This window comes from Struthio camelus, chromosome 28 (genome assembly GCF_040807025.1).
Source record: "Struthio camelus isolate bStrCam1 chromosome 28, bStrCam1.hap1, whole genome shotgun sequence".
In the NCBI taxonomy this organism is placed as follows: Eukaryota; Metazoa; Chordata; class Aves; order Struthioniformes; family Struthionidae; genus Struthio; species Struthio camelus.
Window position 1 is genome coordinate 2781992 of NC_090969.1, and position 26711 is coordinate 2808702.

Here is a 26711-nt window from a genome sequence, read left to right on the forward strand (position 1 = left end):
GGGGCTGGGGGGGGGGGACAAGTGCCCAGGATCCAAAGGGGCTGGAGGGGGACAAGTGCCCTGGAGCCCTAAGGGGCTGGGGGGGGGACAAGTGCCCCAAGATCCCAAAGGGGCTGGGGGGGGGGACAAGTGCCCAGGACCCAAAGGGGCTGGGGGGGGACGACAAGTGCCCAGGACCCAAAGGGGCTGGGGGGGGACAAGTGCCCAGGACCCCAAAGGGGCTGGGGGGGGACAAGTGCCCCAAGATCCCAAAGGGGCTGGGGGGGGGGGACAAGTGCCCCAAGATCCCAAAGGGGCTGGGGGGGGGACAAGTGCCCAGGACCCAAAGGGGCTGGGGGGGGACAAGTGCCCAGGACCCCAAAGGGGCTGGGGGGGGACAAGTGCCCCAAGATCCCAAAGGGGCTGGGGGGGGGACAAGTGCCCCAGGACCCCTAAGGGGCTGGGAGGGGACAAGTGCCCCAGGACCCCTAAGGGGCTGGGGGGGGACAAGTGCCCCAGGAGCCCTAAGGGGCTGGGGGGGGGACAAGTGCCCAGGACCCCTAAGGGGCTGGGGGGGGGGACAAGTGCCCTGGAGCCCTAAGGGGCTGGGGGGGGGGACAAGTGCCCAGGACCCCTAAGGGGCTGGGGGGGGGGGACAAGTGCCCAGGATCCAAAGGGGCTGGAGGGGGACAAGTGCCCTGGAGCCCTAAGGGGCTGGGGGGGGGACAAGTGCCCCAAGATCCCAAAGGGGCTGGGGGGGGGGACAAGTGCCCAGGACCCAAAGGGGCTGGGGGGGGACGACAAGTGCCCAGGACCCAAAGGGGCTGGGGGGGGACAAGTGCCCAGGACCCCAAAGGGGCTGGGGGGGGACAAGTGCCCCAAGATCCCAAAGGGGCTGGGGGGGGGGGACAAGTGCCCCAAGATCCCAAAGGGGCTGGGGGGGGGACAAGTGCCCAGGACCCAAAGGGGCTGGGGGGGGACAAGTGCCCAGGACCCCAAAGGGGCTGGGGGGGGACAAGTGCCCCAAGATCCCAAAGGGGCTGGGGGGGGGACAAGTGCCCCAGGACCCCTAAGGGGCTGGGAGGGGACAAGTGCCCCAGGACCCCTAAGGGGCTGGGGGGGGACAAGTGCCCCAGGAGCCCTAAGGGGCTGGGGGGGGGACAAGTGCCCAGGACCCCTAAGGGGCTGGGGGGGGGGACAAGTGCCCCAGGACCCAAAGGGGCTGGGGGGGACAAGTGCCCCAGGACCCAAAGGGGCTGGGGGGGGGACAAGTGCCCAGGACCCCTAAGGGGCTGGGGGGGGACAAGTGCCCCAAGATCCCAAAGGGGCTGGGGGGGGACAAGTGCCCCAGAGCCCTAAGGTGTTATGGGGGGGGACAAGTTCCCTGGGACCCCAAAGGGGCTGGGGGAGGGGGTGTTCAGGTGCCCCAGGTCCCCGAAGGGGTGACTGGGAGGGGGGGACATGCCCCACAGAGCCCCCAGCATCACCCGCACCCCACTGCCTCCCCCCGCCGGGGCCCGGTGGCCTCGTCACCATCCCCGGTGGCCTCGGCACGAGGCTCGGCAGCCCGGGAAGGGGTCGGAGCCCCACGGCCACGGAGGGGCCTGGACCCCCCACGTCCCCTGGCCCTGAGCGGGCCGAGACCCTCGCCCGGGGCCACGCTGCCGTGCTGAGGCCTGGCCCGCTCATCACCCCGGGTCGTGCTGCCGGGCCCCGGGGCAGCTTCGCCTCTCATTTATCAAGGAATCACTTCCGGCCAGCGGAGCCGCGGCACTGGGACCTTTCCAGGACCTTTCGTGCCTCGTGCGCGCGCCATCCCTGCCGCGCGGCCCCGTGCACACGTCTTGCACCGCCACGTGGCCCCGTGCACGCTCCGTCCCTGCCGCGTGGCCCCGTGCATGCGTCTTGCACCGCCACGTGGCCCCGTGCACGCTCCATCCCTGCCGCGCGGCCCCGTGCACACGTCTTGCACCGCCACGTGGCCCCGTGCACGCGCCGTCCCTGCCGCGCGGCCCCGTGCGCACGTCTTGCACCGCCACGTGGCCCCGTGCACGCTCCGTCCCTGCCGCGCGGCCCCGTGCGCACGTCTTGCACCGCCACGTGGCCCCGTGCACGCTCCGTCCCTGCCGCGCGGCCCCGTGCGCACGTCTTGCACCGCCACGTGGCCCCGTGCACGCGCTCCATCCCTTGGCGCGCGGCCCCGTGCGCACGTCTTGCACCGCCACGTGGCCCCGTGCACGCGCTCCATCCCTTGGCGCGCGGCCCCGTGCGCACGTCTTGCACCGCCATGTGGCCCCGTGCGTGCTCCGTCCCCTGCTGCGCGGCCCCGTGCACACGTCTTGCACCGCCACGTGGCCCCGTGCACGCTCCATCCCCACGGCACATCCCCGTGCACACGTCTTGCCCCCTGCCCCACGCAGGCCCTGCCCCAGGGCCTCCCCGCTGCACCCCACGGCCCGTCCGGGTCCGGCCTGGGGTGCCGGGGTGCCGGCGTGGGGTGCCCCGGGGTGCCCGGGCACGGCCCAGCGCCACCTCTGCACCAGCCGCTCAGAGCAAACCCCACCGCCGCGTCCCCGCGGCCACGGCCGGGGCAGCACCGCGGCCACGACACCCGCCGGGTGCCACCGGCGGGGACCCTGGGTGCCCGGCTGGCACCTCGCGGGGTGGGTGCCAGCCCCGGTGCGGCGGCACACGGCGCTAATCCCTCCGGCAGAGCCGGGGGCACCCGCGTGGCCTCGCGCCGCCCGCGCCGAGCCGCAGCCCCCGGGGAATATTAATAAGCCCTTATGTAACGGCGTAGGTGTGCGGCACCCGGCAGCACCTGCGCCGCGCAGGGGTGGCAGGGCAGCACCCCGGGGTGCTCACAGCCGGGGTGTCCTGCGGGGCGAAGGGACCCCGGGGATCTTGCCACCATCCCGGGGTCAGCAGCGAGGGCCGCTGTGTGGCAGCTGCCCCGTGCCCGCTGCGGGCACTTTGGGGTCCCCCAGACCTTTTCGGGGGGCTCGGAGCCAGCAGGGAGCAGGGCTCAACGCGGAGGGTGGCTCTGGCGCCAGGGCACCCAGGACAGTGCGGTGATTTGCACGAGGACAGTGCAATGATTCGCACAGGGATGGTGCAATGATTTGCACGGGGATGGTGCACTGACTTGCACGAGGACAGTGCAGTGATTCACATGGGGATGGTGCAATGATTTGCACGGAGATGGTGCACTGACTTGCACGAGGACAGTGCAGTGATTCACATGGGGATGGTGCAATGATTTGCACGGGGATGGTGCACTGACTTGCACGAGGACAGTGCAGTGATTCACATGGGGATGGTGCAATGATTTGCACGGAGATGGTGCACTGACTTGCACGAGGACAGTGCAGTGATTCACATGGGGATGGTGCAATGATTTGCACGGGGATGGTGCACTGACTTGCACGAGGACAGTGCAGTGATTCACATGGGGATGGTGCAATGATTTGCACGGGGATGGTGCACTGACTTGCACGAGGACAGTGCAGTGATTCACATGGGGATGGTGCAATGATTTGCACGGAGATGGTGCACTGACTTGCACGAGGACAGTGCAGTGATTCACATGGGGATGGTGCAATGATTTGCACGGGGATGGTGCACTGACTTGCACGAGGACAGTGCAGTGATTCACATGGGGATGGTGCAATGATTTGCACAGAGATGGTGCACTGACTTGCACGAGGACGGCGCAGTGATTCACACAGGGATAGTGCAGCAATTTGCACGGGGATGGTGCACTGACTTGCACGAGGACAGTGCAGTGATTCACATGGGGATGGTGCAATGATTTGCACGGGGATGGTGCACTGACTTGCACGAGGACAGTGCAGTGATTCACATGGGGATGGTGCAATGATTTGCACAGAGATGGTGCACTGACTTGCACGAGGACGGCGCAGTGATTCACACAGGGATAGTGCAGCAATTTGCACGGGGATGGTGCACTGACTTGCACGAGGACAGTGCAGTGATTCACATGGGGATGGTGCAATGATTTGCACGGGGATGGTGCACTGACTTGCACGAGGACAGTGCAGTGATTCACATGGGGATGGTGCAATGATTTGCACGGAGATGGTGCACTGACTTGCACGAGGACAGTGCAGTGATTCGCACAGGCATGATGCACTGATTCGCCCGGGGATGGTGCAGTGATTCACAGCGGGACGGTGCAGTGATTCACCCGGGGACGGTGCAGTGATTCGCACGAGGACATCGCACTGATTTGCGTGAGGATGGCATTGCACAAGCACATCGCACTGATTCGCACGGGGACGGCCCGCTATTTTGCACGCGCAGGGCGCCGCGACTCACCCGGGGCCGCCGTGCGAAGCAGCCCCACGCGGGGCTCGGGGGGCCGCTGGCGGCGGCGAGAGCGGGCGCACGCGGGCCACGGCCGCACCGCGAGCCGCCGCCGCTGCCGGCAGGGAGCATTAGCAGCTCGTTACTGCTTAATATCATGATTGATGACAGCAAAAATAGACTTTTGCAGCAACGTGGGATAATAACCGAGCGCTGGGCGTTAATTCGGCAGCGCGGGGAGTTCATCGCCCGGGAGCGGCGCGGGGGCGGCTTCGGGAACGCGGGGCGCCGCAGGGGGGGCCGCTTCCCGCGCCCGCCGGGCCGAGCATCCGCAGAGCGGGACGCCGACGCCCAGGACGCCTGGGCCCGTTTCCACCGCGGCGGCGCCGAGGTCGGGGGCAGGGGGGGGGGTCACGTCTCCGCCACCCCGCCGCAGGGGCGCGAGGTCCCCCCGGGGCGACGCTTTCGGGCTGCCGAAGGGGCACGTCGCCTTCGAAGGCGCAATTTCCCGGCTGGCGGCACGGCCGGTGACTCATGCCGGAGCAGCCGGTCGTGAGCGGAATGGAAACGGCGGCCGCGCCGGCTCGGGGCCCCCCACCCGGCTCCCCCCACCCCGAGCCTCCGTGCCTCAGTTTCCCCACCGGCATGGGGCAGCAGCGGCTCCCCCCGGAGCCGCAGGAACCCGGGACTCAGGGATGCTCCGAGCTGCCTGGCAAGCCGGGAGCGATTCACGGCGCGCGGGGGCCGCCGCTAGCGCCGAGGAAGAGGCGGCGGCTTTAATTCAAGCGGAGAAATCCTGCTGGCAGCTCCCTCCTCCCGCTCCCGTCGCCCGCCTGGACGGGTCCCTGCAGCCCCGGCACCTTCCAGCCGACCGCGGTGCCTCCCGCTTCCCCCCGCCGGTGCCTCCTGCGGCCCCAGCGGCGCTGGAGGGGGCCCCATTTCCCTGCATTTCCCCCGTTATTTCCACTGGAGACGCAAGGTTGAGTCACAAACGCGGCTCATGGGTGCAACGAGTTTGTTAGTGACGGGGCGCGGGCGGCTGGGGCAGCGCCGGCTCCAAGGCCCACTCGGGCTGCCCAGCACCACGAGTCGGACCGAGGCACCGGGGAGAAACTTGTTTAGTGAACGAGGCGCCGGCAGCACGGAGCTGTGGAGGTGGGCTGGGGGCACGACGGGGGGACGGGTCATTGCAAGGGGACTGCCTGGGTGCACAGGGACCGGGTTGGTGCAAGGGGACCGATCAGTGCAAGGGGACTGGGTCGGTGCACGGGCACCAGGGTCAGTGCACGGGGACCGGGTCACTGCAAGGGGACTGGGTTGGTGCACGGGGACCAGGTTGGAGCACCAGGGTTGGTGCAAGGGGACCGGGTCAGTGCAAGATCGGTACGAGGGGAAGGTCAGTGTGAGGGCATCAGGCGTGTGCAAGGGCAGCAGGGTGGGTGCAAAGGGACCGGGTCGGTGCAAGGGGACCGATCAGTGCAAGGGGACTGGGTCGGTGCACGGGCACCAGGGTCGGTGCACGGGGACCGGGTCACTGCAAGGGGACAGATCGGTACGAGGGGACGGTCAGTGTGAGGGCAGCAGGGTGGGTGCGAGGGGACGAGGGCTGGTGCAAGGGGACGAGGGTGGGTGCAAGGGGACGAGGGTGGGTGCAAGAGGACCAGGGTGGGTGCGAGGGGACGAGGGTGGGTGCAAGGGGACGAGGGTGGGTGCAAGAGGACCAGGGTGGGTGCAAGGGGACGAGGGTGGGTGCAAGAGGACCAGGGTGGGTGTGAGGGGACGAGGGTGGGTGCAAGAGGACCAGGGTGGGTGCGAGGGGACGAGGGTGGGTGCAAGGGGACGAGGGTGGGTGCAAGAGGACCAGGGTGGGTGCAAGGGGACGAGGGTGGGTGCAAGAGGACCAGGGTGGGTGTGAGGGGACGAGGGTGGGTGCAAGGGGACGAGGGTGGGTGCAAGAGGACCAGGGTGGGTGCGAGGGGACGAGGGTGGGTGCAAGAGGACCAGGGTGGGTGCAAGAGGACCAGGGTGGGTGCGAGGGGACGAGGGCGGGTGCAAGGGGACGAGGGTGGGTGCAAGAGGACCAGGGTGGGTGAGAGGGGACGAGGGCGGGTGCAAGGGGACGAGGGTGGGTGCAAGAGGACCAGGGTGGGTGCAAGGGGACGAGGGTGGGTGTGAGGGGACGAGGGTGGGTGCAAGGGGACGAGGGTGGGTGCAAGAGGACCAGGGTGGGTGAGAGGGGACGAGGGTGGGTGCAAGAGGACCAGGGTGGGTGCAAGAGGACCAGGGTGGGTGCGAGGGGACGAGGGTGGGTGCAAGGGGACGAGGGTGGGTGCAAGAGGACCAGGGTGGGTGCAAGAGGACCAGGGTGGGTGCGAGGGGACGAGGGCTGGTGCAAGGGGACGAGGGTGGGTGCAAGAGGACCAGGGTGGGTGCAAGAGGACCAGGGTGGGTGAGAGGGGACGAGGGCGGGTGCAAGGGGACGAGGGTGGGTGCAAGGGGACCAGGGTGGGTGCAAGAGGACCAGGGTGGGTGCGAGGGGACGAGGGTGGGTGCAAGAGGACCAGGGTGGGTGCGAGGGGACCAGGGTGGGTGCGAGGGGACCAGGGTCAGTGCAAAGGCACCAGGTCGCTGCAAGGAGATGGGGTGAAGAGACCGCGCCGGCGCGAGGAAAGCGGGTCAGCTCGAGAAGACCGAGCGGCTGCCGGGGCCCGGGACCGGTGCGAGGGGCGCGGGTGGGCGCGAGGGGACGGGATCAGTGCGAGGGGAGCCTGCTGAGCACGTTTTCCCGGCACACCTCGCGGTAGGCGTTGCGCAGCAGGACGTAGGGGAAGCAGGTCTCCAGCATGTCGACCGTCAGGAAGGACGACTCCGCCACGAGCTGGGAGAGAGGCGGCGTCAGGACCCCCCCTCCCCGGCCCCCGGCGCAGGCTGCAGCCCTCCGCGCCCCGCCGTGCCTCGGTTTCCCCCTTTGCCAGAGAGGGGAGACGAGGCTGGGATGGGACCCCAAGAGGCGGCGTCAGGACCCCCCCCCCTGCTTCCCCGGCTGCCTCCACATCTCCGAGCTCCAGATTGCAACATTTGCATTTAAATTGCTTTGCAGCCAGGGCGCTCGCTCCCTGAATACCAATCCGGGGTGGTCGGCGCACGGTCCCCCGCCTGGCCAGCCCAGCCGTCTCCCCCCGCCCCGGAGCAGGATCCGGGTAAGGGCTGAGCGCCCGGAGGCAGCCGAAATCCGAGGGTCGGTCCCGCGCCCCGGCGGCACTCACCAGCTGCAGGAGCAGGGAGACGGAGTCGCGGTTCCTGGCTCGCAGCTTGTCCGTCTCCTGTCCCAGCTGCAGGAGGCTCACGGAGGCCAGCTGAGGGACGGATCGTGCTCAGGGTTGGGGGCGCCCCAAGGCATGCCCCCGCGGCCGGGCAGACGTGCCCGCGGGCTGGGTGCCGGGGCACACGGGATGGTTGGAGACAGGAGATGGGGAGGTTTGAGGACAGCCTGGTGTCCTGGACATGCTCGGGTTGTCCTAGGAGGGTGTCCAACCCAAGATGGTGCCCAGCCCAGGATGATGGCTAGCCCAGAATGGTGGCCACACCAGGACGAAGCCCACCACAGGACGATGCCCACCCCAGAATGGTGCCCACCACAGGACAGTGCCCACACCTGGACAATGGCCACCCCAGGATGATGCCCACCACAGGATGGTGCCTACCACAGGACAATGCCCACCTCAGGACAACGGGCACACCAGGGTGATGCCTACCCCAGGATGGTGTCCACCACAGGACGGTGCCCATCCTAGGCCAATGCTCACCCCAGGATGGTGTCAACCCCAGGATGATGCCTGCCCCAGGACAACGCCCACCCCAGGATGGTACCCACTCCAAGATGGTGCCCACCCCAGGATGGTGCCCACCCCCGCACAATGGCCACCTCAGAACCATTCCCCACCCGCCCTGAGGACGATGGCCACCACTGGACAGGGTCCACCCCAGGACGATGGCCACACCAGGCTGGGCACAGCTGCAGTCCCAGACACTCTCACCAGCAGGAACTCCTTGAGGTGAGTCTCGATGTTCTTGTTGTGGATGGTGAAGAGCGCGGCCGACACGTGGATGATGGCCTTGGCCAGGCAGTGGATGTTGTTGTTGTAGCCTGGGGATACAAAGCAGGTGACCTCAGGGGTCCCACTAGCACGAGGACCTCCCTGTCCCATTGTCCCCTGGCTGCAGTTATAGGGCCCTGACCCTGCTCCAAAGCGGGTGACACCAGGGATCCTGCTATCCCAGAGTGCTGCTGTCCCTACTGTCCCTCAGATGTGACTATGGGCACAGCCATCCTCGGGGGTCAAGGACACATGGGGAGAGGGTGACACGTGCTTGAGTTGGCTCAGTCCCATCACCCCTGGGTGGACGAGCCACCCCGGGACCAGCAGGGCTCACATTCGCAGGTGGTGCTGCCAAGATCAGGGCCACCACCAGCATTGGGGTCACAAGCAGTGGTCACACTTACCATCCATCTCAGTGTTGTAGCTAGATGCTGGGTCGGAGGCCAGGAGGGGCAGGGACACAGCCACGAAGACCAGGAGCAGACAGGCCACCTTGTAGTCCTCCTCTGGAGCCAAGCCATCTGCCAGGGAGGGAGGTGACACTGGGCTGGGGGTCCAAAGATGGGACCCAGGGGATCCCACAGAGGTGACACAGGGCGGGGATGCCGGGGAGGTGACATGGGGTGGGAGTCCCACGGAGGAGACCTGGGGGGTTCCTGGGGAGGTGACACTGGGTAGAGGTCTCACAGTGGTGACACAGAGGGTCCTAAGGAAGCAGGAGCCCAGGGAGGGGACCCAGAGGGTCCGAGGAAGGTGGCAATCAGCAGGGACCCAGGGAGGTGACATGAGAGGTGACATCAGCTGGAGGGGTCCCAGAGGGATGTCCCAGGGCAGGCAATTGCAGGGAAGGGACCCAGGGTGGGGGGTCCTAGGCGGTTACCCAAGGGGAGGGCATCAGGGACAGATGTCCCCGTACAGTGCCCGTATCGACACCCCGACCCCCAGGCCAGCACCCGCTCCGAGGTCCCTGCGGCCCCCCAGTACCCGTCTTGCTGCCAGCGAGGACGTTCACCAGCGCGGGGTCGATCTCGCAGGGAATGCCCGCAGCCGAGGCCAGCTCGAAGATGCTCAGGGTGACCTGGGAGGACGGGGACGTGCCAGGCTGAGGGGTGGGGACCCCAGGGAGCCGGGGTCCCCCCAGGGCCTGGCAGGGCAGTGGGGCTCAGCGGTCACAGCAGGAGCCAGGCACATTTGCAGGGACAAAGTGGCTGCCCGGGACACGGCAGGGCTGCATGGACCCCAGGGTGCAGCTGTGCACTGGGGGACCCCGGGGTGCATGCATGCACGAGGGGACCCCAGGGCGTGATGGTACACAGGGAGACCCCAGGGTGCATCCAGGCGCAGGGACCCCAGGGTGCCATCTCCACAAAGGGCCACTCAATGCCACACAGTGTCACACAGCACCGTGCAAAGCCGCACAGTGCTATGCAATGCCATCCAGTGCCACACAGTGCCACATAGTACCCTGCAATGTCATGCAGTGCCACGCAGTGCCATGCAGTGCCACACAATGCCACCCAGGACCATGTAATGCCATGCAATGCCACACGGTGCCACACAGTGCTGTGCAATGCCCTGGCAGTGCCAGCCAGTGCCAGGTAATGCCATCCAGTGCCATGCAATGCCATGCAGAGCCACACAGTGGCATGCAATGCCACGCAATGCCACGCAGTGCCATCCAGTGCCATGTAGTGCCACACAGTGCCATGCTATGTCCCGGCTGTGCCCACCTGGATGTCGGTATCAGGGGTGATGACATCTGTCAGACACTCGATGGGGCCCATCAGGAAGGGACAGTGGTGGGAGAAGACCTGCAGGGAGAGGGCGCGATGTCGGTGAGGGGCACGGAGGCGGGCACTGGCTCGCCACCCCGGCCCCCTACCCACGAGGACACCCCCAGTCAGGCGCCCGCCCGCGTCCCCCAGCCCGCTGTGCCCACCTCTCGCAGGCCCTGCTGGGCCATGGCGCGGAAACTCAGGATCTCGCCGATGATGGTCATGCGCTTCAGCACGTTGTCAGCGGCTGCAGGGGGAGAGGGGTCAGCAGGGCCCCGCACGGGGCGGGCACACGCGTGTGTAAGCGGGCATACATGCAACCATATTTGTATGTGCATGTGTGAGCTTACACGCACATGCATGCCAGCATAAATGCAAGGCTGCAGGTGCACGTGTGCACTTGCACTTGTGTGCACGCGTGCATAAATGTTCCTGTACGTGTGAGAGCATGTTTGCATGAGCATGCAAGCAGGTGTTTATGCGTGTGCACACACGTGTGTGTGTGTGTGCACGCACATGTGTGTGTGCAGATCCATGCCTGTGCGTCTTCACACGCTTTGTCTGTCCCTGGGTATGTGTCCGTGTGTGCACGCATGCACGTGTATGTGTGCACATGCATGCACATGTATGTTGCATGTGTGCACATGCATTTGTGCCCGTGTGCACACATGCAGGTGCGTGCGTGTGCCCGTGCGTGTGCCCCAGTGCCACCCACGGTGCCCGGACTCACAGGTCAGCCGCGGCAGCAGAGCCGCCATCTGCTCGGGCTTGTAGGAGTTGGCGCGCAGCTGCACCAGCGTGTCCATGTTCTCGTTGACCAGCTTCTGCAGGGGACGGGGCTGGTGGCACCGGGGACGTGGCACCCCGAGCCGGGCACCAGCACCCAGCCAGCCAGGCACCCAGGAGTCCTGGCCCCTCTCGCCCACATCACCCCTTCCTGGCAAGCCCGAGGGACAGGCGAGGGGCCAGGAGCCCATGCCAAGGCTCCAGCACCCAGCCCCAGCACCCTGTCCCAGCACCCAGCCCCAGCACCAAGCCCTGGTGCTCACCTCCAGCACCCACCTCTAGCACCCAGCTGTAGAGCCCAGCTACAGCACCCGACCCCAGGACTCAGACCCAGCACCCAGCCCCAGCACCAAGCCTCAGTGCCTGCCTCCAGCACCCAGCACCCCGGCTCCCGCACCAGCGCCTCGGCTCCCGCGCCAGCCCTACCTTCAGCTCCCCGACCTGGGAGCCCACGTGCCACATGAGGTTGTCGCTCAGGAACTTCATGCCGTACGGCCCGATGAGCTCGGCCAGCGCCCGCATCTCTGTGAGATGGGGACGTCACGGGGGTGACACCCATGGCATCCCCGCGGCGTCCCCACGGCCCGCCCCGGCCCCGCGCCCCTCACCGGAGACGTCGGAGAACTCGGCAGCGCTGAAGGCCGGCTCGCCCTCCCGCGGCACCGTGTTGAAGGCCTGCAGGGCCGGCGCCAGGACGATGGCCCCCGTGCTGGCCTGCCGCAGCAGCGCCTCCAGGTACCTGCGGGCAGGCCGAGCTGCTTGCACCCGCCCACGGCTCCGGCACCCACGGCACCGGCACCCACGGCACCCCGTGACCCACAGCACCCAACGCACAGGGACTCGCAGCACCGCAGGACCTATGGCACTAGCACCCACAGCACCCATGGCACCCATGCCATTGGTACCCACAGCACCACTGAGCCACGGCACCAGCACCTATGGCACCAGCACCCACAACACCAGGACCCCCAGAACTGCAGGACCCACAACACCAGTGCTAGCTCCCGCAGCCTCAGCACCCACAGCACCGCAGTGCCCGCAGCACCAGCCCCCTTGGCTTCGCAGGGCCCACGGCACCCTCACTCACAGCCCTGGCACCCACAGCACCAAGACCCATGGCGCTGGGACCCGTAGCACTGCAGGACCCAAAGCATCAGCACCAGTACCAGCACCCACAGCACCAGCATCCACAGCTGGTGTGGACGGCTCCCTAGGGCTCCAGGGCCCACAGACCCATGGAACTGGGACCCATGGCACCAGGACCCACAGCACCAGGACCCGCACACCCACCCCTGGGTGGGGGGAGACAGGCCCACGGAGCCACCACAGGGCTGTCTCTCTGCCCCATCCACCCGTCCTCCACCCCTTCCATGCCATGCCGCACTGTCTTGGAGATCCAGGTCCTCTGGGGAGGGGACCCAGCACACCGTGGCACCCAGCCCAGCCGGGCACCCACCAGTTGGTGTAGATGGTGGTGAGTGTCTGCTCGCCAGCAGCGTCACGGGGCTGCGTCTGCTGCAGGAGAACGTTGCGGATGATGCGACCCGTGTCCAGTCCCACGAACTGCGCCAGCGACTGGATGAAGGTCACGTAGGCGCCAAGCCCTGCCAGCACCTCTGAGGGCCGGGCCACCTCCTGCGTGGCCTGGCTGTAGCCCGCCATGGCCACGATGGCCCTGCGGGGACAGGACAGGGCTGTGTGGAAAGCCATGGCCAAGCGTCCCCTGTGGCGACACCCATGGCCCGCCACGGCCCCACCACGGCCCCGGCGCCCAGCCCTACTTGGCGAACCGCGTCTCCAGGTGGCTGCTGAGGTACTCAGCCGGTGTCACCGTGTGCTCAAAGACGGTGAAGTTGGGCACATGGTTGAGACTCAGGGACAGCTCGGCCAGCGTCAGGTGCAGCTTGTCCATGCTGGGGGCAGACAAGGGCTGTGAGCCCCAGCCACACCATGCCACAGCCCCGTCACAGCCATGGGGGCGGCATGTCATACCCTCGGCACCCCCATGGCCATGGATGTCACATCTGTGTTACGCTCATGTCACATCGGTGGCCATGCCATGGTCCTGCCACGTTCTTGTTCACATCATGCTCGTGGCTATGCCACGTTCCCACCACATCCATGTCCGTGTCACATGCACATCACACCCATGGCCACACCATGCCCCCACCCATGGACATGCCACACCCATGGCCACTCCTGTCACGTTCATGTCCATGTCACACCATACCTACACCTAACATCTGGTGCTCACCACCCCATGCCCACGGCCCTCTACTCCCTGCCCCATGCCCACCCTCATCTGCCCTGCTCTCACTTGGTGGTCAGGGTGCGGTCCTTCCTCTGGCTCTCAGCCCCTGGCTTGTCCCGCTCAGGCTCCCCCTTCTTGGACAGCTGTTTTGAGGCCTTCTTGTTGCGCGCCTTGCTGACCGTGGAGGCGCAGTGCTTGGGCAGCAGCTGTCGGCCAGGGGCAGCAGGTTACCATGGGCCATGGCACCAAGGACAACCCGACCACGGTTTCCACAGCCAGGGGCTGCAGCCCCCAAGGTGAGATCAGGGATATACCCTAGGTCTTCCCTTCACCATGGCCTCTCCTGTGCCAAGGTCATGGAGATTATGGAGGCCACAGAGGTCTTGGAGACACTGGAAGCCATGAAGGCCCTGGAGGCCATGAAGACCCCAAAGGCCAAAGAGACCTTGGAGACCATGGAGACCCCAAAGGCCACAGAGACCCTGAAGGCCATGGAGACCCTGGAGGCCGTGGAGACCCTGGAGACCACAGAGACCCCAAAGGTCATGGAGGCCCAGCACTCACCTGCTCGCTGAGGTTGTGCTGCTCGGCGCAGGCGTCCATGACACAGGCACTAGCCTGCCTGGCCATCTCCTCCAGGAATTTGTTGCACAGCCCCAGCGCTGTTGCTTTGAGGTGGGGATACTGCAGTGGGAAAGTCACAGTACCATCACGGCACAGTCACAGTGCAGGGCCCGTGGCACCACGTGCCACAGGGCTATGGCCACCTCTGCTGCATGCCACCATGTGCTCCAAGGCCATGGCCATGTCTGCCAGTGTCCCCTAGGCACATGGCACCACACAGCATGTGCCACAGAGTCATGGTGACATTGGGCCATAAGATGCCACCATACATGGCACAGTCATGGCCACGTATGTCACTATTCCTCCATCATATGGCACCACACATGGCAGGTCACAGCTAGGCTTGCCACCCTCCCTCTGCCACACACGTCCCTGCCACGGTTCCTCCATAGGTGGCATAGTCACAGTGCTGGCCGTGCCCAGCTCCGCTGCCCGTAGCGTCCCCGTGTCCCCTCCTCATCGCCGCAGGACCCACCTCCTCTGGGTACATGGCATGGGCGCAGCGGGAGAAGTGGCTGCAGAGCAGGGGGAAGGCGATGCTGTAGCGCAGCATCGAGGGCTCCTCCATCGTGGCCGTGAACATCTTCTCCACGGGGCGAGGGTAGAAACTGCAGGTGTCGGGGGCAGAAGGGAGGGACAGAAAGGGCAGGAGAGAGGGGATTGGCCTTTCCAGACACGCAGGACATGTTTCAGCGGGTTTGTCGGTGCCACCGTTCCTGTGTCACGTGTGTGTTGCCCCTGTTCCTGTGTCCATGTGTGTGTCCCCCAAGGTCAGCATGCGTCCCTGTGCCTGTGTCCGTGTCCCCATGTCCACCTGCACGTCCCCGTGTCCACATTCCCACACGCATCTCCATGACTGTGTCCATGTCCCTGAGTCTGCATCCACATCCACGTCTGGGTCCCCACTTCCATGCCTCCACGTCTGTGTTCCCACACGTCTCCACATCCACATGCATGTCCCTCACCCATGTTTGTGTCCCCATGTCTGTATATGTCCCCATGCCTGTGTCTATCTGCCTTTACCCATATCTCTGTCCCACATCGCTGTCCCCATGTCACCCTGGTGTCCATCCCTAACCCTGCCCACCTTCTCCCATAGCTGACACATCCCCCAACGGCCACCTCCATCCCTTTGCATCCCCATCACCCCAGCACATGCGGATCCCAGGGGCAGGACATGGCTCAGTCACCCCCAGCCAGGGGTGACAATAGCAACGTTGGGGAAACTGAGGCACAACCGGGCTCACCACAGGTCAGAGAGGTCCGAGGCCTCGGCCAGCAGATCCTCGAGGGAGTCGAGCAGTTTGGTGTGGAAGACGATGAGGTTCATCACGCGGCCCACGTCGGGGTTGGTGCCCAGTGGCAGGGGGGCCTTGGCCACACTAGTGTAGGCCTAGGGGGACAGCAGGTTGGGGGGACAGCAGGATGAGATAGGAGGGCAGGGACTCAAGGGAATACTAGGGCTGGGAAGGGGATGGGGTTGGAAAGAGGGACAGGGTTGGGGACAGGGAGGGAGACCACAATGGGGTGGGGACAGCGGTGGAGAAGGGGAAGGGAATGGGGACAGGCACGGGGAAGGGAATGGGGACAGGCACGGGGAAGGGAACAGGGACAGGGTTGGGGATGGGACAGGGATGAGGGCAGCAGTGGGGTGGGAATGGTGATGGAGAAGGGGAAGAGGATGGGGACAAGGACAGGAACAGGGAAGGGGAAGGCAGAGAAGGGGAAAGGAATGGGGTCGGGGACAGGGCTTAGGACAGAAACAGGGATGGGGATGGGGACAGAGAGAGCAAAGTAAACAAGGACAGGGACAGGAGCAGGGATGGAGACAGGGACAAGGACAAGGGCAGAGATGGCACCTGCAGCCGGAACCAGTCCAGGCGGAGCGGTGCAAAGTCGAACGGCTCCTTGTCGTCAACTGCGGAGAAACAGAGACGTGGGGAGACGCGGCCACGGCGGGGGCCACCGTGGAGGGCCAGGGCGCCAAACTGGAGGGGCTGGTCTAAGGATGCTGATGGGGAGGTGTTGCTATGGGGGTGCCCATTTGGGGGTGCTGGGCAGCGGGGTGACAGCCTAGGGGTGCCAGGATGGCAGGTGCCAATCTGGGGGACGCCAACTTGGGGGTGCTGGACAGAAAACACGCGGTGGTAGGGGACGCTGGCGCGGGGACGCTGCCCTACCTTGCTTGAGGGAGAGCGCGGAGAGGGAGCTGACGAAGGACGACAGGATGATGGACTCCTCCTCGGGGCAGACGGAGAGGTTCTGCGGGATAGGTGATGGCCACGGGCTCAGGGGACGCCCTCGGGGGCAGCCCCACGGAGGGGACGGGCACGCAGCCACCCCCCCCCCAGCACCCAAACAGGGGCGCTGCCCCACACGGCGCCCGTACCTGGATGACTTCGCTGAGCACCAGGGCATCGAAGCGGGCCAGGTACTGCACGTGGTAGCGCTGGAGCACCCTGGCCTGCCGGCGCACCAGGGCCCGCAGCTGCTCCATGAGAAACAGCAGCTCGGCCACTTGGCTGCCGCCCGAGCCACCGTCAGAGCCGCCAGCGCCGGTGCCAGCCGGGCATGGCCACCTCCCAGGGCCACTGGGGCCCATCAAACCCTCCCAGTGCCCAACAAACCCGCCAGTGTCCACCAAACACCCCAGTGCAGCCGATGGCTACCAAAAGCCTGCGGTTCCATCAGTGCCCACCAACCCTCCCCAGGTGCTACCAGCGACCATCAAAAGACCCCAGCGCTACCAGTTTCCACCAACCTCCCCAGGTGCCACAAGTGCCCACCAAACCTCTCAGTGCCACCAATGCCCAATGAATCCACCCCAGTGCCACCAAGTCCCCCCCAGTGCCACCAGTGTCCACCAACCCTCCCAAGGTCCCATCAGTGCCTGATGGACCCTCCAGTACCACCACAGCCTGACAAACCCGCTAGTGCTTGAGGGTTCCCGCCATGCCACCGGTGCCCACCAAAAGCCTCAAAGCCATCACTGCCCACCAAGCCCCCCAAGGTACCACCACTGCCCACCAAGCCACCCCAGTGCCAGCACTGCCCACCAAAAGCCCCCAGTGAAACCAGTGCCCACCAGCCCCTCGTGCCAGCCGTGCCTGCTGCAAGCCCCTCAGCAAGACTGGCCAGGGCCATGGCGCGGCCCGTGGACAGGGCACCCTGCCAGGGACCCCAGCACCCTGCCCACCTGTCGGTGAAGTCCTCGGGGGTCTTGGTCTTGGTGACGTGCTCGGCGTGCCGCACCAGCCAGCTCACCTCGTCCCGGCAGAAGGAGAGCGCCATGAACACGAAGAGGGCCTGCCGGAGCCAGCGCTTAGAGGGCACCGCGCCGGCACCCGCGGCCGCGGGCTGGCGCCGACGGCGCCGGGTGCTGCCACGGCCCGGCACCGTGCTGGCACCAGATGCGGGCTTCGCACAGGTGCCCGGGCCCATGCACAGCCTCTGCACCCAGCCCAGCACCCAGCCCTGCACCCAGACCCAGCACCCAGCCTTGCACTCAGCCCTTTGCACCCAGACACCCCCAAGCCTGCACCCAGACCCAGCACCCAACCGCTGCACGTGACCCCTGCACCCTGCCTCGCACACAGGCACTCGCTGCACCCGCACCCCCCACCCAGACCTTGCATCCTGACACCCCCCCTGCACCCAGAGCACGCACCCAACCGCTGCACCCACACCCTGCACCCAGACACCCCCCCGCACCCACCGCTGCACCTAGACCAGCGCCCACACCCTGCGCCCAGCCCCCCCCCCCCGCACCCAAACCCTGGCCAACCTTCTCCCCCACCCCAACCCGGCACCCCGCGCTCACCTTGGGCCCCAGCAGCCCGGGCTGGTCCGCCAGCAGCGCCTCGAGCTCCCGCACGGCCCCGCGCAGGTACGCCCGCCGGCCCCGGTGCAGCGCCCCGCTGCGGGGGTCAGGGTGGGGGTCAGGGGCAGCGCCACCCGCACCCGCTCGCCCCCGCAGCACGGGGCACCCCCACCACCCCCAGACCCGCCAGGACCCCCCTTCAAGACCCGCCGGCCCCAACCGAGCCCCCGACCTGTGAGCCACGGCGTGTTCCTTGCACTCCTTGAGGTCGGCCACCCGCTTCCCGTACCTGCGAGAGAGCCAGAGCCGGGCAGCACCGCACGCGGCACGGCACCCGTGCACCGTGGCACACCTGCGTGGCACCCAGCGCGGCACTCGTGCACCGTGGCACACGTGCGCAGCACCCAGAACGGCACTGTGCACCGTGGCACCTGTGCATGGCATCCAGTACGGCACCCGTGCACCATGGCACCCAGTAGGGCACCCAGTACGGCACTGTGCACCATGGCACAGCTGCACGGCACCCAGTACGGCACCCGTGCACCGTGGCACCCAGCACAGCATCCAGCACGGCACCTGTGCACTGTGGCACAAGCGCACGGCACCCAGTACAGCACTGTGCACCATGACACCCAGTAGGGCACCCAGTACGGCACCCGTGCACCGTGGCACCCAGCACAGCATCCAGCGCGGCACCTGTGCACTGTGGCACAGGCGCACAGCACCCAGTACAGCACTGTGCACCATGGCACCCAGTAGGGCACCCAGTACAGCACTGTGCACCGTGGCATCCAGCACGGCACCCAGTACGGCACCCGTGCACCGTGGCACCCAGCACAGCATCCAGCGCGGCACCTGTGCACTGTGGCACAAGCGCACGGCACCCAGTACAGCACTGTGCACCATGACACCCAGTAGGGCACCCAGTACAGCACTGTGCACCATGGCATCCAGCACGGCACCCAGTACGGCACCCGTGCAACGTGGCACACGTGCGCGGCACCCAGAATGGCACCCGTGCACCATGGCACACGTGCACAGCACCCAGTAAAGCACCTGCAAGTTACGGCTCACCCAACACAACATCCTGCACCCAGAAAAGCCCCTGGTACAGCCCCCACCCCAGCACCCAGCACAGCACCCCCTACACCCTGGCACCCAGCACAGCTCCAGCACCCAGCACAAATCCTGGCACCCAGCACCCACCACAGCCACAGCACCCAGCACAAATCCTGGCACCCAGCACCCACCACAGTCACAGCACCCAGCACGGCCCCAGCACCCAGCACGGCCCCAGCACCCAGCACCCACCACAGCCACAGCACCCAGCACGGCCCCAGCACCCAGCACAAATCCTGGCACCCAGCACCCACCACAGCCACAGCACCCAGCACAAATCCTGGCACCCAGCACCCACCACAGTCACAGCACCCAGCACGGCCCCAGCACCCAGCACGGCCCCAGCATGCAGCATAAATCCTGGCACCCAGCACGGCCCCAGCACCCAGCACAGATCCTGGCACCCAGCACCCACCACAGTCACAGCACCCAGCACGGCCCCAGCACCCAGCACGGCCCCAGCATGCAGCATAAATCCTGGCACCCAGCACGGCCCCAGCACCCAGCACAGATCCTGGCACCCAGCACCCACCACAGCCACAGCACCCAGCACAAATCCTGGCACCCAGCACCCACCACAGTCACAGCACCCAGCACGGCCCCAGCACCCAGCACGGCCCCAGCATGCAGCATAAATCCTGGCACCCAGCACGGCCCCAGCACCCAGCACAGATCCTGGCACCCAGCACCCACCACAGCCCCCAGCACCCAGCACGGCCCCAGCACCCAGCACGGCCCCAGCATGCAGCATAAATCCTGGCACCCAGCACGGCCCCAGCACCCAGCACAGATCCTGGCACCCAGCACCCACCACAGCCCCAGCACCCAGCACGGCCCCAGCACCCAGCACGGCCCCAGCACCCCGCAGGCCCCGGCGCGGCCGTTACCCCTTGAGGCTGCCGAGCAGCTCCTCGGTGACCTTGTGCACGGCGAGGGCCTCGTCACGCACGAGGGTGACGTGCAGGGAGCCCTGCAGCGCCAGCCGCCACAGCTCCAGGCACTGCGGGGACGCGCTCAGCGCCCCCGGGCACACCAGGAAGCCCACTGCGGGCACAGCGTCACCCACGGCCACCGCCTCCCGGGCCAGGCCACCGGCACGGACCGGGGCCGGGAGTCGTGTGACTGCAGGGGTTGGGTGCCCACGTGGCACTGGGGAGCACGTGCCCCACAGGCTTGGGGACCCGCAAGCCTGGGGACGTGTGCCCATGTGGCACTGGGGACATGTGCCCTGCAGGGTTGGGGACACGTGCCCACATGGCATTGGGGACCACGTACCCTGCAGGGTTGGGGACACGTGCCCATGCGGCATTGGGGACCACGTGCCCTGCAGGGTTGGGGACACGTGCCCATGTGGCATTGGGGACGCGTGCCCTGCAGGGTTGGGGACACGTGCCCATGTGGCATTGGGGACCACGTGCCCTGCAGGGTTGGGGACACGTGCCCATGTGGCACTGGGGACCACGTACCCTGCAGGGTTGGGGACACGTGCCCATGTGGCATTGGGGACCACGTACCCTGCAGGGTTGGGGACACATGCACATGTGGCATTGGGGACGCGTGCCCCACACAGTTGGGGACACGTGCCCATGCGGCATTGGGGACACGTGCCCTGCAGGGTTGGGGACACGTGCCCATGTGGCATTGGGGACCACGTGCCCTGCAGGGTTGGGGACACGTGCCCACGTGGCATTGGGGACGCGTGCCCTGCAGGGTTGGGGACACGTGCCCACGTGGCATTGGGGACGCGTGCCCCACACAGTTGGGGACACATGCCCTTGGGGACGTGTCCCGCGGGCTGGAGCAGTCTGACCCTGCACCCCGTCCGTGGGCACCGCACCGCTGCCCGCCCAGGCCGCAGGTGCCAGGGTGGCATCATCAGGCATCCTGGCTGCTGGGGACAGCAGGCCTGGGTGGCCCCAGCTGGCAGGTCCCAGGGGACATTAACCCCTTCTCTGCCCCAGGCACGGTGTGGGGCGCCGAGGGGGCACCGCGGGCACTCACGGATGATCCAGCGCTCCATCACCTCCAGGGACAGGTACTCGCAGGCCATCTGGGGACACAGGCATCGCCGCGTCACCGCCCGGAGCCCTCCCCACCCTGCCCGGGGCGAGAGGCGCCGGTGGCCGTCCCCAAGCAGCGTGGCCGGGCCTCGGGGCGGTGGCACTCACGGTGTCGGAGCTGGCGGGACTCAGCATGGTGCCGGCGGTGCTGAGCAGGCTCAGGAGCTGGTCGCTGCGCCACTGCTCGGCCGCCTGGTTCCTCCGGGAGAAGAGGAAGTGCAGGGACAGGAGGGCGCTGGTGACAGCCTGGGGGACAGGGGGACGTCAGGGGCGGCCCGGCGCAGCCCCCCGTGCTCGCTCGCGCGGCCCCCGCGAGCCCCCAACCCACCTTGGTGTGCGGCCCGAACTCCTCCGCCAGCTTCTTGAGCGGGTGGTCGTACTCCAACACCATCTGGCCCAGGCGGGCGAAGCTGGGGTCACTGCGGGGACGGCAACGCAGGTGTTGGGGACAGTCCTCGGGGACTGCCCTGGAGGGGACATGCTGCAAGGATGGACCTCAGGGCCAGCCTTGGTGGGGATGGTCCATGAGGACAGTCCTTGGGGCTAGTCCCAGCGGGGACGGTCCATGGGGATGGTCCTTGGGGACAGCCACTTTAGTGATAGTCCATATGGACGTTCATCAGGGCCAGTCCTGGTGGGGACAGTCCATGGGGACGGTCCTTGGGGACAGCCACTTTAGTGATAGTCCATATGGACGTTCATCAGGGCCAGTCCTGGTGGGGACAGTCCATGGGGATGGTCCTTGGGGACAGCCACTTTAGTGATAGTCCATATGGACGTTCATCAGGGCCAGTCCTGGTGGGGACAGTCCATGGGGACGGTCCTTGGGGACAGCCACTTTAGTGATAGTCCATATGGACGTTCATCAGGGCCAGTCCTGGTGGGGACAGTCCATGGGGACAGTTTTTGGGGCCAGCTCGGGTGGGGACGGTTGTCTGGGCCAGCCTTGGTGGGGACGGTCCTTGGGGCCAGTCACTTTGGGGATGGTTCATGGGGACAGTCCTTGGGGACAGCCCCAGTGGGGACAGGCCTTGGGGATGGTCCGTGGGGCCAGCCACAGCGGGGACAGTGTGGGACCAGCCCCGCTGGGGACGGTTCTTGCCGCCAGCCCAGATGGGGACAAGCTATGGGGCCACCCAGGTGGGGCCACCCCGGTGGCACGGGTGCTGCCCCAGAGCCCACCTGGTGCCGTGGGTCATCTCGTGGGCGCAGTGGTACATGCCGATGAGCACCCGGCGGTCCTCGGTGCGGGCCAGCAGCAGGACCAGGGACACGTAGGTGACAACCAGGTCCAGGTAGCTCTTGGTGAAGTCGTAGTTGACATTCTGGGGACGGGGCAGCCGTGAGCGCCGGGGCACGGCCGGGACACAGCTGCGGGGCCATGGCACGTGGCGCGGGCGCAGGCTGCCCACCCTGGGTGCTCCTTGGCACCTCAGGCATCCCCCCGGCACCATCTGAACACCCTGAGCACCCCTCAGAGCACCCTCTTGGCACACTAGGCACCCTGCGAGCACCTTGAGGACCCCCCCCCAGCACACCATCTGGGCACCCAAGGCACCCTCACCCTTGGGCATTTTCCTGGCACACGGGACATCCCCTTGGGGACCTTCTTAGCGCCCTGAACACCTTGGAGCGCCCTATGGCATTCTGGCACCTCCTCACCATCCTGCAAGCACCCTGAGCACCCCTGGGGCACCCTGGGGACACCCTGGGCACCTTCTGGGCACCTCTGGCACCTCCCCGGCACCCTGAGCACCCCAGGCACCCTCTAGGTAACCTCTAAGCACCCTGAGCACCCTGTTGGGCACCTACCGGGCACCCTGAAGCACCCTATGGGCACCCTGGCACCTCCCCAGCACCCTCCGCGCACCCCAGGCACCCCGCGGGCCCCCACTCACGATGTCGAAGAAGCACTGGCTGGCGTCGATGGTGTTCAGCAGCTCGTAGACATGGTCCTGGCGGGAAGGGGACGGGGGCCATGTCACCGACATCCCCTCAGGCGCCCCCCACGGGCCCCCCGTGCCCCGGCTCACCCTGAACTCCAGCACGTCCACGAAGGAGTGGTAGAAGGGCCCCAGCGTCCGGGCGATGTCCCCCTTGTCCTTGTGCACCGGGCCCAGGTGTTGCTGCGGGGATGCCCGGGGTGGGTGACGCAGGGCAGGGGACAGCAGGGACAGCGGGGCGGGCACAGCAGGGAAAGTCGGGGTGGGTGACCTGGGGTGTAGGGTGGTGAAGGCACCCAGGACAGGGTAACATGGGTGGTGGGGACGGTGGGGACACCGGGGACAAGGTGAGATGGAGCGGGAGACAGCAGGGAAACCTGCGGTGGGGTGACAAGGGGTGACAAGGGGCAGCAGGTTGGCAGGGTGGGGAGGGTTGGGACACCTGGGGCAGGGTGACACGGGGTGAGGGACCCTGCGCCAGTGGACGCCCCAGGGTGGCACGACATGAGGGGGGGACAAGGTGACATGGGGTAAGGACTCCCAAGATGGGGTGCAGGATGGCAGGGACATCCAAGGCAAAGGGACGTGGGGCAGAGGACACCAGAGAGACACCGGGGATGGGGTGACAGGAGATGGGGGGCGGTGGTGACATCCAAGGCAAGGTGGCCCAGGGCAACGGGACACCGAGGTGGCACGGGGTGCAGGACAGCAGGGACACCCGGGGTGGAGTGACAGGGGGTGGAGGACACTGAGGTGACCCGGGGCAGGGGATGGCGAGGTGGCCCCGCTCACCGTGCCACCGCGCACGTCCAGGTGGGGGAACTTCTTCTGGATGAAGCGGGCGCTGGGCTCCAGCGCTTTGTCCCCCAGCACCGATGGCCGCGTCCGCGGGTCGGCGCAGCTCTGCGGCAGCGGCTCAGCCTGGCGCCCGCCCCAAAACCCCCCCAAAGCCCCCCAAACCCGTCCCCGGGCTAAGACCCCCCCCCAACATCCCCTTACTGCCCTCTCGGCCCTCGCTGTGGGAAGAGCCCAGGCGTCCGGGCTCCTTTTTGCCCCGTCAGCGCCAGGCAGGGGACCCAGGCGTCCAGGCCCCTGACCCATTCCCGAACCCCAAGGGACCCAGGTGTCCTCATTCCCAACCTCTTTCCCCCCAGGGGACCCAGGCGTCCTGGCTCAGTCCCACCACCACCACCACCGCAGGGGGCCCAGGCATCCAGGTCCCCAACCCCTGCTCCCAACCCTGAGCACCCAGTTATCTGGCTTGGCCCTTCCCCCACCCCAGAGGGCCCAGGCATCCGGGCTCAGCCCCAGCCCCACCCCCCCCAAGGGGACCCATGCTTCCGGGTCCCTAACCCCTTCCCACCAAGGGGACCCAGGTGTCCTGGCTCAACCCCACCCCAAGGAGACCCAGGCGTCCGGGTGCCCGTCCCCTTTCCCCCCAAGGGGACCCAGGTGTCCGGGTCCCCAACCCCTTCCCACCAAGGGGACCCAGGTGTCCGGGTTCCCAACCCCTTCCCACCAAGGGGACCCGAGCGTCCAGGCTGAACCCCACCCCCACCCCAAGAGGACCCAGGCGTCCGGGTGCCCATCTCCTTTCTCCCCAAGGGGACCCAGGTGTCCAGGTCCCCAACCCCTTCCCACCAAGGGGACCCAGGCGTCCAGGTCCCCAACCCCTTCCCCCCCAAGGGGACCCAGGTGTCCGGGTCCCCAACCCCTTCCCACCAAGAGGACCCAGGTGTCTGGGTCCCCATCTCCTTTCTCCCCAAGGGGACCCAGGCATCCGGGTCCCCAACCCCTTCCCACCAAGGGGACCCAGGCGTCCAGGTCCCCAACCCCTTCCCACCAAGGGGACCCAGGTGTCCAGGTCCCCAACTCCTTTTCCCCCCCAAGGGGACCCAGGCGTCCAGGTCCCCAACCCCTTCCCACCAAGGGGACCCAGGGGTCCGGGTGCCCATCCGCTTTCTCCCCAAGGGGACCGAGGTGTCCGAGCTCAACCCCGCCTCCACCCCAGAGGGCCCAGGCGTCCGGGCCGGGGGCCCCCAGGTCGTTCCCACCTTCTTGATGCCGTAGATGCGGACGAGGACGCCGCGGCCCCGGTCGTTGAGGATCGTCAGCTTCTCGGCCAGCTTGTGCTGGTAGACGGAGGGCAGCGTCATGGCGCGGCCACCCGCCCGCGGCCCCCCGCGCCGCCACCAACTTCCCCTTCCCCTTCCCGGGCCGGGCGCGAGCGCCGCCCGCCGCGGCCACGTCACGGCGCCCACGTCACGGCGCCCGCCGCCACGGCCGGGCGAAGCCAGCGGCGGCCACGTAGTCACGTCACGGGTGGCGCAGCGGTGGCCGCGTGGCCACGGGCGGGTGACGCCGGCCACCAGCACGCGGGACCGGCCTCGTGACGCCGGCAGGGTGCCACGCCGGCCGGCGGGGCTGGTGGCACGGGTGACAGCTGCGCGGGGGTGTCACGGCGTGGGGGTCACGCTAGGGGTGTCACACCTTGGGGCCACGGCTGGGGTGTCATGACGTGTGTGTCGTGCCATGGGGGCCACACGGTACGTGTCATGCCATGGGGGCCACGTCATGGGTGCCACGGCGTGGGTGTCATGTCATGGGTGCCATGTGGTAGGTGTCATGTCATGAGAGCCACGTCATGGGTGTCACATCATGGGTGCCATGCCATGGGGGTCACGTCATTGGTGCCACGGCGTGGGTCTCACGCCATGGGTGTCACATCATGGGTGTCATGCCATGGGGGCCACATCATGGGTGCCACGGCGTGGGGGTCATGTCATGGGTGCCATGTGGTAGGTGTCATGTCATGGGGGCCACGTCATGGAGGCCACACCATGGGGGCCACAGCATAGGTGTCTTGTCATGGGGGCCACGTGGTAGGTGTCATGTCATGAGAGCCACGTCATGGGTGTCACATCACGGGTGCCATGCCATGGGGGTCACGTCATTGGTGCCACAGCATAGGTGTCATGCCATGGGGGCCACGTCATGGGTGTCACATTATGGGTGTCACACCATGGGTGTCACATCATGGGTGCCACGGCATAGGTGTCACGCCATGGGTGTCACATCACGGGTGTCATGCCATGGGGATCATGTAATGGGTGCCACGGCGTAGGTGTCACCCCGTGGGTGTCACGCCACGGGTGCCATGCCATGGGGGTTGCGTCACGGGTGCCACGGCGTAGGTGTCACCCCGTGGGTGTCACGCCACGGGTGCCATGCCATGGGGGTCGCGTCATGGGTGCCACGGCGTAGGTGTCACCCTGTGGGTGTCACGCCACAGGTGCCATGCCATGGGGGCGACACCATGGGTGCCACAGCATAGGTCTCGCCCCGTGGGTGTCACGCCACGGGTGCCATGCCATGGAGGCGACACCATGGGTGCCACAGCATAGGTCTCGCCCCGTGGGTGTCACGCCACGGGTGCCATGCCATGGGGGCGACACCATGGATGCCACAGCATAGGTGTCGCCCTGTGGGTGTCACGCCACAGGTGCCATGCCATGGGGGCGACACCATGGGTGCCACAGCATAGGTGTCGCCCCGTGGGTGTCACGCCACGGGTGCCATGCCATGGGGGCGACACCATGGGTGCCACAGCATAGGTCTCGCCCCGTGGGTGTCACGCCACGGGTGCCATGCCATGGGGGCGACACCATGGGTGCCACAGCATAGGTCTCGCCCCGTGGGTGTCACGCCACGGGTGCCATGCCATGGAGGCCACACCATGGGTGCCACAGCGTAGGTGTCGCCCCGTGGGTGTCACGGCACGGGTGCCATGGCATGGGGACGACACCATGGGTGCCACGGCATAGGTGTCACCCCATGGGTGTCACACCACGGGGGTCGCGTCATGGGTGCCACGGCGTAGGTGTCACCCTGTGGGTGTCACGGCACGGGTGCCATGCCATGGGGGCGA

At 67.1% G+C, this 26711-nt stretch overlaps 1 protein-coding gene across 2 annotated transcripts; it reads right to left on the minus strand.

The window, feature by feature from the left end:
- Window positions 1–5303: 5303 nt before the first annotated feature.
- Window positions 5304–25019, minus strand: NCKAP1L (NCK associated protein 1 like). 2 transcript variants are annotated; one of them, XM_068921385.1, is made up of 31 exons: window positions 24838–25019; window positions 23576–23686; window positions 22874–22966; window positions 22739–22795; window positions 22023–22165; window positions 21169–21259; window positions 20949–21086; window positions 20782–20830; window positions 19668–19824; window positions 17894–17950; window positions 17662–17758; window positions 17038–17147; window positions 16231–16363; window positions 16022–16103; window positions 15701–15759; window positions 15089–15234; window positions 14317–14449; window positions 13782–13901; window positions 13284–13423; window positions 12748–12879; window positions 12423–12641; window positions 11575–11705; window positions 11393–11490; window positions 10911–11004; window positions 10345–10427; window positions 10136–10216; window positions 9390–9483; window positions 8810–8926; window positions 8343–8452; window positions 7572–7661; window positions 5304–7183 (listed from the first exon to the last, which is right to left on the minus strand). In XM_068921385.1, the coding sequence occupies exons 1-31, from the start codon at window positions 24937–24939 to the stop codon at window positions 7058–7060; spliced, it is 3393 nt and encodes a 1130-aa protein (XP_068777486.1). In that variant the 5' UTR covers window positions 24940–25019; the 3' UTR covers window positions 5304–7057. The 2 variants fall into 2 exon arrangements, with proteins under 2 accessions (XP_068777486.1, XP_068777487.1); XM_068921386.1 differs by lacking the exon at window positions 22874–22966.
- Window positions 25020–26711: the final 1692 nt, after the last annotated feature.

What these genes read in the sequence shown, in the direction of transcription:
- NCKAP1L (XM_068921385.1), bottom strand. Translation starts at nt 24,939, where the DNA reads ATGACGCTGCCCTCCGTCTACCAGCACAAGCTGGCCGAGAAGCTGACG. An exon ending in CGAGTTCTCCGACGTCTCCG is followed by an intron (nt 11,491 to 11,574) that starts GTGAGGGGCGCG and finishes CCCATCTCACAG; the next exon opens with AGATGCGGGCGCTGGCCGAG. An exon ending in CCCAGCAGGGCCTGCGAGAG is followed by an intron (nt 10,217 to 10,344) that starts GTGGGCACAGCG and finishes CTCTCCCTGCAG; the next exon opens with GTCTTCTCCCACCACTGTCC.